This window comes from Phocoena phocoena, chromosome 19 (assembly GCF_963924675.1).
Source record: "Phocoena phocoena chromosome 19, mPhoPho1.1, whole genome shotgun sequence".
NCBI lineage: Eukaryota > Metazoa > Chordata > Mammalia > Artiodactyla > Phocoenidae > Phocoena > Phocoena phocoena.
In genome coordinates, this window is record NC_089237.1 from 12,026,368 (window position 1) to 12,038,744 (window position 12,377).

Below are 12,377 nucleotides of genomic sequence, written 5' to 3' on the forward strand. Positions count from 1 at the left end.
CACCATAGGATATTTGGCAAGATAAAGGACTGAATACTAACACAGGCTGTAACAACGATGAACCTCTAAGACATTATGCTGAGTAAAGAAGCCAGACACTGAGGTCACATATTGTATAAATCCATTTGTATGAAATGTCCAGAACAGGCAAATCCACAGAGACGGAAAGTGGACAAGTGGAGGCTAAGAGAGGGGAACTGAGGCATGACAGCTAATGGGTTTCCTTTTGGGGTAATGAGAATATTCTGGAATTTGAATGTGGTAGTGGATTTGTGACTCTGTGAATGTAGTAAAATTACTATAACTGGGTTAACTCTATAGTATGTCAGTTACATGTTAATAAAGCTCTCAGTAAAAAAAAAAATCCTGCAGTAACAAGGGTCTCGTCTGGACAATGCTGGGAAGGTGATTGTTTACATCATTACCCTTTTGTACTGAGTTTTTTTTTTCAGTTAAAAAACTAGTGCTCTTGAGAGTACTTCACATTCCATACACATTGAAACAAAAACACAAAAGCCTACTCCATCATCTCTGCTTTTTCAGTCATTGTCTATGGATGTCACCCACGTCAGTCTCCAAATGCTAGGCCCTGGCGGCCCCTCCCCAAGCCAAGCTGCACCTATGGTAGATGCCCCCCACAGGGCTACTTCCTTCAAAGCCCAGCACAGAAGCCAGTAGTGAGGCCCCACAATCTCCTCCCCCTCCACCCAGCCACGCTTAGGCTCTGGCTTGTCCTGGCGTTCTCACCCCAGGACCTTTGCACTTGCTCTTCTCTCTGCCAGCAAGGCTCCCCTCCAAATATCCAGGTGCTCACACCTCCACCTCATCAGCAAAGGCCTCTCCCCACTCCTTACCATCCTCTGCTTTGTTTTCCTACACAGCCTTGTCATCACCTGACATACTGTATTTCACTTTTCCCACCTTTCCCCCATTGGAATGTACGTTCCAGCAGAACACAAATGCTCTATGTTCTGCTTCACTTATTTCTATTGTAGTTGTTAGACTGTACTATCATTTCTCACTTTTGTTTCCTGTATTACAGCCTCAGCTCTCTGCATGCAAGAACAAAACCCTTGTTTAGAGAACTGTTGCTGAGCACAGACACAGCAACTTTCCTCTTCCGGTATTTCAAACCATGTCTGAGTGTGACAACTGTTCAACGACTCTGGCACCTTGGCTCCTGCTGGGTTTCCCATCACCTGCCAAGGAACAGGGCTGTTCCTCCTTATCCACGTTGCTCTGTAAACCACGTGTATCTTTGCTCAACCAAGCAAATGTCAGGAACACACCCAGGAGCTGAGTGGCTCCTCTCCACCCGAGCATCCCATCAGAGCCCAGAAGCCCCAGTCCCAGTGGGTGTGCCACCCTACCTGGCGCTGGCTTTCTTCTCAACACCTTTGAAAATCCCGAAGACTAACTGACCAGCCAGGCGAGGCGTGTTGCCACTCCTGGACCAATCACTGAGCTTTCCACTCAGACCACATGGTGGGAGGTGGGCTGGGGCACATCCCAGTGGGGGCCTGACCCAGCAAGAGGGGCAGCCCCATCCACCCGTTCTACGAGACTGCAATCCAGCGTCTGAGCAAAGAACATGAAGGAGAAAACGTGCAAGAGCACCAAGTCTATTTCATCCTTTCACTCATTCGACCAGTATTTTGGGGGAAGTGCTGGCTATCACAGGGACACCCAGCACTGCCCTCAGGTGACCAGAAGCCTGAGTTGCCTTGGAGCACAGAAGCTGCCACTGCACACTCACCAGTCCCTTCTTTCCAAGAGTATCCCTACGTGAACAGCAAAGCACGTGGTCCTCCAGCCCTTGAAGTAATGTGGGGTTTCCCATTCCACAAATAAGAAGACTGAGGATTAAAATGGTGAGGAGGCTTCTCTCAGCTCCCTGCCAAAACACAGGCTTTTTGACTCGGTCGCCTCCCCACCACAGGCCTCCAGCAACCATGTCACCCCCTGCCTACTCCTGTTGCCTCCAGCTAGTGTCCCCAAGCCAACTTCCAGGTCAGAGACATCCAGCTCAAAGCAACCCTCGTTTGGGTCCACATCTGGACGCCTGCCCACCTGGACCCACCACTGAGCACAGCCCCTGTCCCTGGCCTGCTTTCTTCCTGAAACTTTCTCTTCACTAAAGACATCTTCCTCCCATGCAGCACCCCTTGGCCACTCCTCACGATGCCCTACAAGCCCCCAAATCCTGGCCATCACTAGCTCCAAACACCTGAGCCAACAGCCCACGGCTCCCCATCCCAGGGGCCACTAGTCCCACCATTTACAGCCTCTGGCCTGGGCCCAGCGCACCCCTCAATCAGGTGCTCTTCAGCTTCCAGGCAGAGCAGAGCAAGATGTCCTACCGCCTCTCCCAACATCCAGAAAGCAGTCTCCTTGCCTGGAACGTGCCTGCTTAGCCCAAGGCCACCTCCTCAGGGATGCTGCCCAGCTCTGCCCAGATGGTCCAACCTCTACCACACCCACCCCTCATGACCATGGCACCTAAAGCCAGGCCCTGGACGATCCCTTCCTGTTAGACTGGGCTCCTCTGAGGGCAGGGATGAGTCACCTCACCCATCTTTCCATTAAGCGCCTGACATGGCTCAGGCAGCCGCTGGCTCTGCAGTGATAGCTCGGTAACTGACAGTTAAAAGGCCACCCCTTAATCACACCCCTTCCTCGTGACTCACTCCAGCCCCATCCCAAACATGGAAGCCTGAAGGCCTCCTGAGCTGCAGACCATGGCAGCTGCCTCCGGAAGAACCAATGGCTGCCATAAGGCTGGGGTGACTCTGAGCTCCATTCTGTAGGCCCCCACCCACCCCTCCCCACAGTCTCTATTCTCAAAAAGCTGTCACCATGTTCTAACCAACCCAGCATCAGGTGATAAAGGTTCCCCCTCCCACCCCACCCTGGAATGTACCTGTGAGCCACAGAACCAGGACCCTGTGAGTAGCTCACAGGCATGCCCTCAGGAGAGGGGGCACAAAGGGGTGTCCGTGCCCTGCATTCCGATCTCGGCCCCTCCTGAACCACAGAAACTGCACGGCAGGTCACTGGCGTTCGAGCATGTGACGTCACTGTCCAGCTCTATTCTGTCCCAGGAGTGGTCCAGATGGGCACCCGCGTCTGCCAGCCCCTCCAGTTCTCAGCAGATCGAGTTATATTCTTCCGCAGCTCCCACTAGCTACATCACCAAGTACGCAACTAAGAAAACACCCTAACACAGTGCTCCTTCCTTGATGACACAAAAGACGAAAAACATGAGGGGATTATGTTGCAAAGTCAGAACTGCTAAATCACATTTCTGAGAACCAGAGCATCAGAAGGAAAGGAACAGTTCAACCCAGAAGCCATATGAAATCTGGCAGAAACACAGGGCACCCGGCCCCACCCCACCCCACCCCTCACCTGGCTGTGCAGGCAGTGCACAGGCAGCTGCAGGCTGAGGACCACTGCTCCACGTCCTCCCACCTACCGGGGTTGGGGGTGGAGAGAAAGGAGTTCAGATCTGCGGGAACAGAGATGGGAGAGTGGCAGCCACCATCCTCCTGCAGGACTAACTCCAACCTGCAGGCCAAGTGCCACGTGCCTGGCAGGCCTGCCCCATTTCCCCCTCAGATCCTGTGTCCCTCCTGCCCGCCAGACCACACCAGAGTTCTGGCCCAGGTGAGGACTCCAAGAGTGAGATGAATTAAACACTTCCAGTTCTACACACATTTCTATTTTATTATGGCAAAGGTGAAAACACCACCTTCTCCACAACAACAACCAGTAAAATTTATCCCAAAAATAACTCAGTACAAAACAGGTCTGTTTCAGAATTAAAAAAAAAAAAAAAAAAAAGGAAAAAAAAAAGAAACCTTTACATGAATTTTAAATCCTATTTTAAAACATAAAGGAAACAAATCCATCATTGGCCACACAGCCCCAGTCTGTCACCCCTCCCACCAGGGAGCACGGACGAGACTTCCGGGTCCTGGTCCATGCACGGATTTGCCAGTCTGTTTAACTGGTGTCCATCTGAAACAGAGAAAGAGAGGTTCTCGCTCAAAATGAGGTCCTCCTCCAGTTGGTCTTTGACCGGCCCCCACCCAGTCTTCCTCTGGGACTTACTCTTGCATTATAAGCATCCAGCTGGGCATCCAATTCCTCTGCAGAAAGCTGCTGCTTTGAACTCCTGCCGGTTCCTCTGCCTCTGCCCCGGCTGCCTCCACGGGTGCCTCTCCGGGTGCCACCGCCACCACCAAAACCTCCCGAACCACGGTTTCTAGTCATCCCGCCTCTGTTTATGCTAGCAAAAAAAGGGAACTTGCTCACATGCCTGGAAAGGTCTGCGGGGTAAGTGGACACCCACAGGCAGCCCCACCCAGAGGCCCCAAACTCACCTCTGTGCAGGTCTCCGCTGTGTGTCAATCTGTGAGGTGACGAGCTGAATGTTCATGGGGCGGCCTGCGGCAGAGAACACAAGAGGACCAGCTTCTGTTAGAGGGCTCTGAGGCCTGCTGGCGGCACACACCCTGGCCTCCACGGAAGCACTAGAAAGGGGCGCTGTGCATCTCAGTGCTCCGAACAAGAGCAACAGCCTGGAGATGCTGGTGGGAGAACAAAATGTTGCCAACGACAGCCCCACCAGTGCCTCCTTGCTCCTTCTCACTCAGTGTAGGTGGATGTCTGTCAGGTGTTCGGGGTGCTCACAAGCGGAAAAGTACCTTTGTCTTTATGACTACAGCCCGGTACTCAGAGGTGTACTATGGTGGTGCTGAGAAGGCTTCACAGAAGTGAATCTTCCGGAAGGAGCTGAAGGAGGGGAGGAATGTAGCTTGCTGGATGGGGGTTCACAAGAGGTTGGTCCAGATGTACGGGGCAGCATGAGAAGTGGCAGAATGGAAGAGAGAGACAAAGGGGCGAATGCAAAGTGTCCTCAGGTAGAGGGGGTCCTACTCCTGCAGGGCTGGGGCCAGCCCCAGGCTCCACAAACTGGCTACAGTGTTGTAGCCTTTCTGGGCCAATCCCAAACGCACCATCCAAAGGGACACCGTTGTACTGTTTCATAGCTTTTAGTGCATCTGCCTTCCGCTCAAAGTGCACATCAGCTGTTCCTAAACTGCGGCCGGATCGGTCGTAGTGCACAGCCGCCTTCTTCAGAGTTCCAAATTCAGCAAAGAGTTCCTGAGAGTCAGAAAGAGCAGTTATCAGCAAAGCAGTTTTTCTTCTGGCGCCCCAGGGACACTCCCTGGAAGTATGAACTGCTTTGGGGTATCTCCCTGGGAGGCAGACATACATGTTGGGGGCAGGGCAGTGGTAGTAGGGTCTGGGGTATGGGATGGGACAGGTGGGACAACAATTTCCAAGAGCAGCTGGGCCCGAGGGCTCCTGCCCACTTGGGGACCTGACATCTGCACCACGATGCAGGTAAAGGATCACAAAGCCCACCAGTGAAGGGCACAAAATTAAGTCGCTACCTTCTTCAACAAAGGAAAATTTACAACACACCCAAGGACTGTGCCAAGAAGCAGCAAAGGTCAAGATCACAGAGCAAGGGGCTCTATCCACTTGTGGACCAGCTCCAAGGGCCCGCTGACTGGGAGCCCTGACCCAGCCCCTCCCCCAGGGCAGATTCTGGCTCACCTTTCCCTCTCCTCCTACTCAAGCCTGCCGCAAAGCCTGAAGTCAAGCGCTGCCATGGAAACTGCCCTGACCTCAGGCAGGCTGGGAGTTGGAGAGGGAACCCAGAGTGTGGGGCTACTCCGGCCGCAGGCACACAGCGGGAAGTGGAGTTCACCAAAAGCGGTTTCCAGTGGATGCCAGAAACCACCTTAAAAAAAGTGTTGAGACACTGTGAGTGCTCACCGGCCTTGCTCTGTCCTCCCACGGTAAAGTGGCTGGGCTCTGGGAAATTGAACCCAGGAAGGCCCAGTACCCTGACCCAGCCATCTCCTGGACTGACCCCCAAGATATCATTATAGAAAGCAAATTTAAATGCCTTTGGGGTTCAATCAAAGAAAAAAAAGAAAGAAAAAAAAAGAAAAGAAAGAAGAAAAGGAGGCTTCAACCAAAGATGAGTTTGAGAATCATGCCACTAACAAAACCCAGGGAGTGAAAATAAGTGAGAATAAAACAGGGAACAAAATTCCATATAAGACATAGGCCTTAAGGCAAATGGAGCCAAAGTGATGCTGGCACCATCCTGCTTCTGTGCTTTGTCAGTTCTACAAATGAAAGGCTTTCTCCTCCCAACAAACCGTTAAAACAGGCACAAAGTAAAGAAGGCAAATAGCCTAGTTTTTTCAATAACACAGAAACGACACACATTCAACCAAGCTTCTGTTAGAAAAGCTCAGGCAAAGGGCCTTCATCCACAGAACGAACACGTCTTAGTAACGGAGAGCAGCGGGTCCTCAGACTAAGCTGGGGGCCTGTCTTCCAGCACAAACTGACCCACTGGTCAGACTTTCAACTCTAGCTTGACCTCTCCTTTGCATTCCTGGAGCCCCTTACAGGGCACAGTGGCTAGCCCTTGGGTGCCTGGGAGGGTTCACTGTCCTAAGGTGGGTGGGGATTCAGGGCTACGTCCCAAACACCACAATCAATTCCGTGCGGGGTGACCTGCCCACCGAGAAGCTCCAGTCCCTTACCTGAATATCAGCGTCAGACACTCCAAAATCCAGATTTGACACCAGCAGTTTCCCACCGGTCTCCACGCCGGCACCACCCCCAAAACCGCTATCGAAAAGGTCATGTTGCCATTTGTCAGGAAGTTGTTTCGGCTAAAGAAAAAGTAAAGATAAGAACAGAAAGAGACCCGTGAGTCTCGCTCCAGGGCTAGCCCTCGACCTCCCGGCCATAGCAAGACCCTCCCCCATCACGGCAGGGAGGAAGGCGCGTAGAGGGACCCGCAGCCCCCGCTTCCCGCCCACTCCAGGCCGCAGCCGACCGTCTGGGCCACACGTCCCGCAACTTTTCACTTCCCTCCACCTAACTTCCCATCTCCCGGGCGGTCGCGCCAACGCCCCTTCGGCCCCCGGCGCCATGAGGCCGGGCGCCCAGCCAAGACAAAGGCCGCCGGGGTCTCCGCCTTGGAGCCCGGCCGGCGCGCGACCTCCCCGTCCGCTCAGCCGGCCGGCGCCCTCGTCCCCCAGCCCGGTTGGCCGGCTGGCTGCCCGCTCCGGCGCCGCGCCGCCGGCCCGTTCCCCTGCCGCGGCCCGCCACCCGGCCTCCGCACTCACCCTGCTGTAGGGCGCCGGCCGGTTTCTGCCGCCGCCGCCCGCCGCGCCGCGGGCGATGGCCGGCCGGTTCCGAATGGGTCCGCCGCCTCGGTTCACTCGCGCTGCGGCCTGCGCCCCGCCTCCGCGGCCGCCCTGGGAGCCGGCCCGGCCGCGGCCCCTGCCCCCGCCGCGGCCGCCTCGCTGGCTCCGGTTCAGTTTAATGATGTCGTCCAGAGACATATCCATTTTGTCGGCCATGGCGGGCGCGGAATCGGCCTCGGCTTGAGCCCGCGCGTCAGCACGTCGGCACGTCACTTCCTGCGCCGCGAGGGTTTTTCCGGTGCCGCGTCCTCGGAGCGGCCGTGGATTGGCTGTGGGTCGGAGGCGTCGGCAAGAAGCGAGGCGGCGCGTGCGCGCTGGGCCAAGGGGCTCGGCAGGCGCTGCTGAGAATTGCCGGGCCGCGGCCGCAGTCGTTTACATACCTTCCCGCGCGGCGCCGGCGCTGCCAACTGAAAGCGGGTGGGGCGGCGCGCGATTAGGTCGGCGGGGGTGAGGCCGTTGGGGCGGGGCTGGGCGTGCCGACCCTCCCTTGCCCCTCCCCCACTGCACCCAGACCCCGCACCCCAGTCCCGCGGCGGGGAGCGGGTGCGGCTCGCGCGACTTGGCCCGGGGTTGTTACGGCGTGACCTCGTAGGGAGCGGGCGTGGGTCTCCATCTCTCACCCCGTCAGTCGTGTCCCTTTCAGAAGTTGCGCAGAGCACGTTTTTGCAATTGTTAACGGAATCCGACGCGCCTTTCTCTGGACGCCCGCGCAGAAGTGCGGTGTTGCCAGACGCCTTGAGCGTCCCGGTCTCCCGAGGAGTCGGTCCCAGCCCCAGCCCCCTTGTAGACAGCTTGTGCTGCCCTTCGGCGGCGACTCCTGCCTGCGCTGACCTTCTGGCTCGGGGCGGCACTCCTTCTTTGGCTCACAAGTGCTGTAGCTCCGCATACTCAACGGAGCCTGGTGGTCTCTTTCCTCCCCGCAGGCTTCCCGCGCCATGAAGGTGAAGATCAAGTGCTGGAACGGCGTGGCCACTTGGCTCTGGGTGGCCAACGACGAGAACTGCGGCATCTGCCGGATGGCCTTCAATGGCTGTTGCCCGGACTGTGAGTGCCCCCTGCCCGCTCTCTCTCGAGCTTTGCCTACCCTCCGGCCTTGGCGTGTCCCTAGAAATACCTGCACAGCGTCCCTAGGGTTTGGTTTCCTTTCCCCAGGAAAAGTTAATAGAGAAAAGCCAGGCTATTTGGGCCCATATTTGTACAAAGACCCCGTCAAAAGTTTTGTAAGAAAAAGAGCACAGCTTCCTATCCTGATGGAAGTCGCTATGAGACACGTGGAACAAAAAGTTGTGTTAAAACCTTTTATTTGAAAATTCTCAAGCGAACACAAAAACGTAATGTTATAAGGTCATCCCCCATGCAGCACATAGAGCAGTGAGTAACATGTGTCCATATTTGTTTTTGCCCAGATGTTTTAAAGTTAATGCTAGATGTGAAGCCTCACCCCACTCACTTCAGCTGCGTCTCTAAATGTAGTGCTGACTTTTACCCACCACTGTTGTCACATCAGATAACATGACGATAGTTCCTTACTGTTGCCCCTCATTCCTAGTCCTTATTCAGATTTCTTTAGTTGTTTCCAAATGTCTTTTTTTTTTTTTTGCGGTACGCGGGCCTCTCACTGTTGTGGCCTCTCCCGTTGAGGAGCACAGGCTCAGCGGCCATGGCTCACAAGCCCAGCTGCTCCGTGGCATGTGGGATCCTCCAGACCGGGGCACGAACCCATGTCCCCTGCATCTGCAGGCGGACTCTCAACCACTGCGCCACCGGGGAAGCCCCCCAAATGTCTTTTTATTATTGGGTGGTGTGAGCCAGGACCCAAGGTGTGATCACTTTGTTCCTCCACTACTTAATCTAGAGCAGTTCTGTTTCGAGTTCTCTCTCTCTTTTTAAAAAAAGACATCTATTTATCTCAGAAAGTGTTGTCTTGCAGAATGCCTGCGCTCAGGTTTTATCAGATTTCTTCTTGGTGGTGTCTTTTGCATTGTTCCTTTGTCCCCACTGTATTCTGTGAAGTGAAAGTGTTTGGTTATATATTTGGGTCAGAAGCAGATTTTTGCACCAGTGAATTTAGTTTTTAGTCAGACCCAACTGAAAGGATCTGAGGCTTTGCCTAGGGGACAAGGGTGGTCCCAAGAGAGAAGTGGGACTTGGGGACTGATGAGAAGTCAGTGACCAGGCCTGTCACTGTGGGGCTGTGAGCATTGGAATAATCATAGGTTTTTGCTTCTTACCATGAAATTGAAATTATTGAATTGTAGTGCAAATATCATTTTATCTTAGTCTTAATCTTTACATCTCCTGAGAGGAAATCTCATCACCCAGGGGCTAATCTATCCTGATTTAATCAAATAGGTGGGATATAATCTTGGGAAATCAGTGATTGGCTCTACTTGATGAGGTTTTACATAACAGGGAAGGAAAGTAGAAGCACAAGGTCTGGCTTGGTTTAATCCATTTAAAACCACCCTTCCTAAGGGTACAGCACAGGCTGTGGGTAGGTACTTGCAACTTCCTCAGCAGCAGATTGTGACCTCTGAACAGAAAAGTCCTCGGAAGCATTTATGTGGCCATTCCCTCGGCCTAATGTGGGCCAGTGAGCCTTTGTGTCTGAGATGGCACCAGGGGCCGCATCCCAGTGTGCGGTGCTTGCTCACGTGTGCTGGCTGCTAGGAAGAGGGGGTTTAGAGTCTGAACTTTGGACCTGCTGGTTATGAGGTTAGAGTGAGCCAGTTGTAATGAGCAAAGTGTTTGGCTAGCCCAGGGCGCTTTCTATACAGATCAAGTGACACTGGGTTTCTCTCTGCTGAAATGGAACTCCTATGGAGAATCCAGAGTGACTCAGGCTGTCATAAATCTGCTCCTCGTCCCTGGGCTTTGGGAGTGAAAGTCTTGTTAAGAAGATTCCACCGGCACTGGCATGAGTCACTGTCGGCTTGCACTTGTGCTGTCAGATGCCCCGGCGGGCTGCCTCCAGGAGCACTGCCTCAAACGGACAGGATGGCTGGGTACCCCCACCAATAGGCTGGCTGGCCCCTGCTCACCCTCTTCCAGACTCTGTTTGTAGGGACTAATGTGTTAGGGGTGATTCCAAGCATAGTTCTGCTGAGGTTGGAAAGACCCTGGGTGGGTGGGAACCAGTATAAATCAGGTGTCACACCCTGTGGGTTCCTGGCACAGAGTCCTACTCACCCCACCCCCCTGGCCTGGGAAGCAGAGTGAGTTAGATCGTTTTGTATTTGCCAAGTAAATTATTTTCTGTTTTTTTTGTCATAAAAGTTTCAGAAAGGGTGTGGCGTTTCGTTATTGAAAGGATTTTTTTAAAAGATTGAGGAACACTGCCCCAAACCAAAGAGTAGAAAGATGGAAGTGCCCATCCCTTCTGGCTCCGTGGGGTTTAGGTACCACTGTGGGGCAGGGGCTGCTTGCGAATTGGGAAGGAGCTGAATGTTTTCAGCAGACATTGAAGGATATTTAAGACCTGGCACCCATACCAGCCTCCTGGTCCCTTCAGGCAGTGGCATCTGCCTTCGTGAGTCGCGTGGCCCTGGCCTCCTGTCTGTCAGGTCGGGTGACGGAGGCTGCGGGAGCACCGTGAGGTTGGATGAGCGCACAGGCCAGGTTCCCAGCCCCTTGTGCAGCTCGGAGCAGGTGCTACATGAGGTTTTGAGAGCATTGTCATGTGGCTCAGCCATGGTGTTATCTCTTTAACGCATTGTACAGTCAACTGTCCCTGTGGTTGGTGTCGAGTGAGGACCAGGACCACAGGTGACCAGCCCAGCCCTGTGGTCACAGGGGTTCAGCCCTGCACTTAGGAACCACTTCGTGGACAGGATGTACCCTGTTCGCCCTGGCTTGTCCGGCTGGTGCACCGTGTTTATGCGCTAGTGACATCTGGATACAGCTCGTGTTTGATAGGCGTGAAGGGCCCGCAGGGCAATGATTGGGGGAATGACACCCCTAAGAGAGGGTGGAGGAAGCAAGCTGCAGCTCCTTAATGCCCGTGGGGACCTGACTCGAGGCTGGGGGAGGCCATTGTGCTCTACTGGCACCAGCTGCGTGATGGGGTTTTCTAGATTCTTGAAAATCAGAGAGAGGCTAGTTTCTCTTGATGACAGGCAGTGTAGCGTGTCCTCTCTGTGCCAGGCCCTCTCCACAGAGGTAGCATTTCCAGGTGTGTGGGGTGGAGTGCCAGCAGCAGGTGCCCTGGCCCTTGGAGGTAGGATCCTTTTAGGCTAGAAATGGAAAGGAAATGGAAGGTAGTGCTGTATCACTCCCAGCTGCCACCAGCCTGGGCCATGAGCACCTCAGTGTCCCCAGCCCACTCCCTGGTACTGCACTGGGTCCCTGCTGCCTAAGGAAGGAGCCATCTAGGTCCCAAGGCCCCAGCCCACCTCACCTTGATCAAGAGGAATAGTTCACCGCTCAGAGGCGGGTCACCTCTGCAGGCTCCTTGACACACTGATGTAACCTTCTTGGCATCACAGGTGCCAGGTGATAGTGGCAGAGCTGTGGTGTGTCTGCAGATGGGCCCAGCCCCTGGGAGGCCAGAGCTCTTCCTGCCGCTGAGCTCCCTGAGCTGCTCCCCCTTGCGAGGGGAGAGTGGAAGCAGGAGCAGCCTGGGTGGGCTTTGCAGATGTTTACCTGGGGCAGCTGCACGGCAGAATCTGTGGTTTCACTCCTGAAACCTGTCCTCTCTGAGACACAAGGCCACCCTGGGTGCACGTCCCCCACCTGGCTTGTCCCGAGCTCTGTGACTCACTAGTCCTCTCATCCCACCCGCAGGCAAGGTGCCAGGTGACGACTGCCCGCTGGTGTGGGGCCAGTGCTCGCACTGCTTCCACATGCACTGCATCCTCAAGTGGCTCAACGCGCAGCAGGTGCAGCAGCACTGCCCCATGTGCCGCCAGGAGTGGAAGTTCAAGGAGTGAGGCCGCACTGCCCTACTCCCCCCTCGCCCTGAGACGGCCCCACCCCCACATTAGCTCTGGGTGGCCATGGTCTCCACTGGGACAGTCCCCTTTGGGCTGTGACAGGGTTGAAACGAGGACTGGAGCTGCGTTTGTTTTTTTC

At 54.7% G+C, this 12,377-nt stretch overlaps 2 protein-coding genes across 2 annotated transcripts; one reads left to right on the forward strand and one right to left on the reverse strand.

Annotated features, from left to right (window-relative positions):
* Positions 1 to 3,705: 3,705 nt before the first annotated feature.
* ALYREF (Aly/REF export factor) lies at positions 3,706 to 7,482 on the reverse strand. Its single transcript, XM_065897538.1, has 6 exons — positions 7,227 to 7,482; positions 6,636 to 6,767; positions 5,022 to 5,169; positions 4,386 to 4,449; positions 4,114 to 4,291; positions 3,706 to 4,020 (listed from the first exon to the last, which is right to left on the reverse strand). The coding sequence occupies exons 1-6, from the start codon at positions 7,461 to 7,463 to the stop codon at positions 4,006 to 4,008; spliced, it is 774 nt and encodes a 257-aa protein (XP_065753610.1). The 5' UTR covers positions 7,464 to 7,482; the 3' UTR covers positions 3,706 to 4,005.
* A 760-nt stretch (positions 7,483 to 8,242) lies between these two features.
* Positions 8,243 to 12,235, forward strand: ANAPC11 (anaphase promoting complex subunit 11). Its single transcript, XM_065897686.1, has 2 exons — positions 8,243 to 8,351; positions 12,090 to 12,235. Exons 1-2 carry the CDS (start codon positions 8,243 to 8,245, stop codon positions 12,233 to 12,235), a joined length of 255 nt encoding a protein of 84 aa, XP_065753758.1.
* Positions 12,236 to 12,377: the final 142 nt, after the last annotated feature.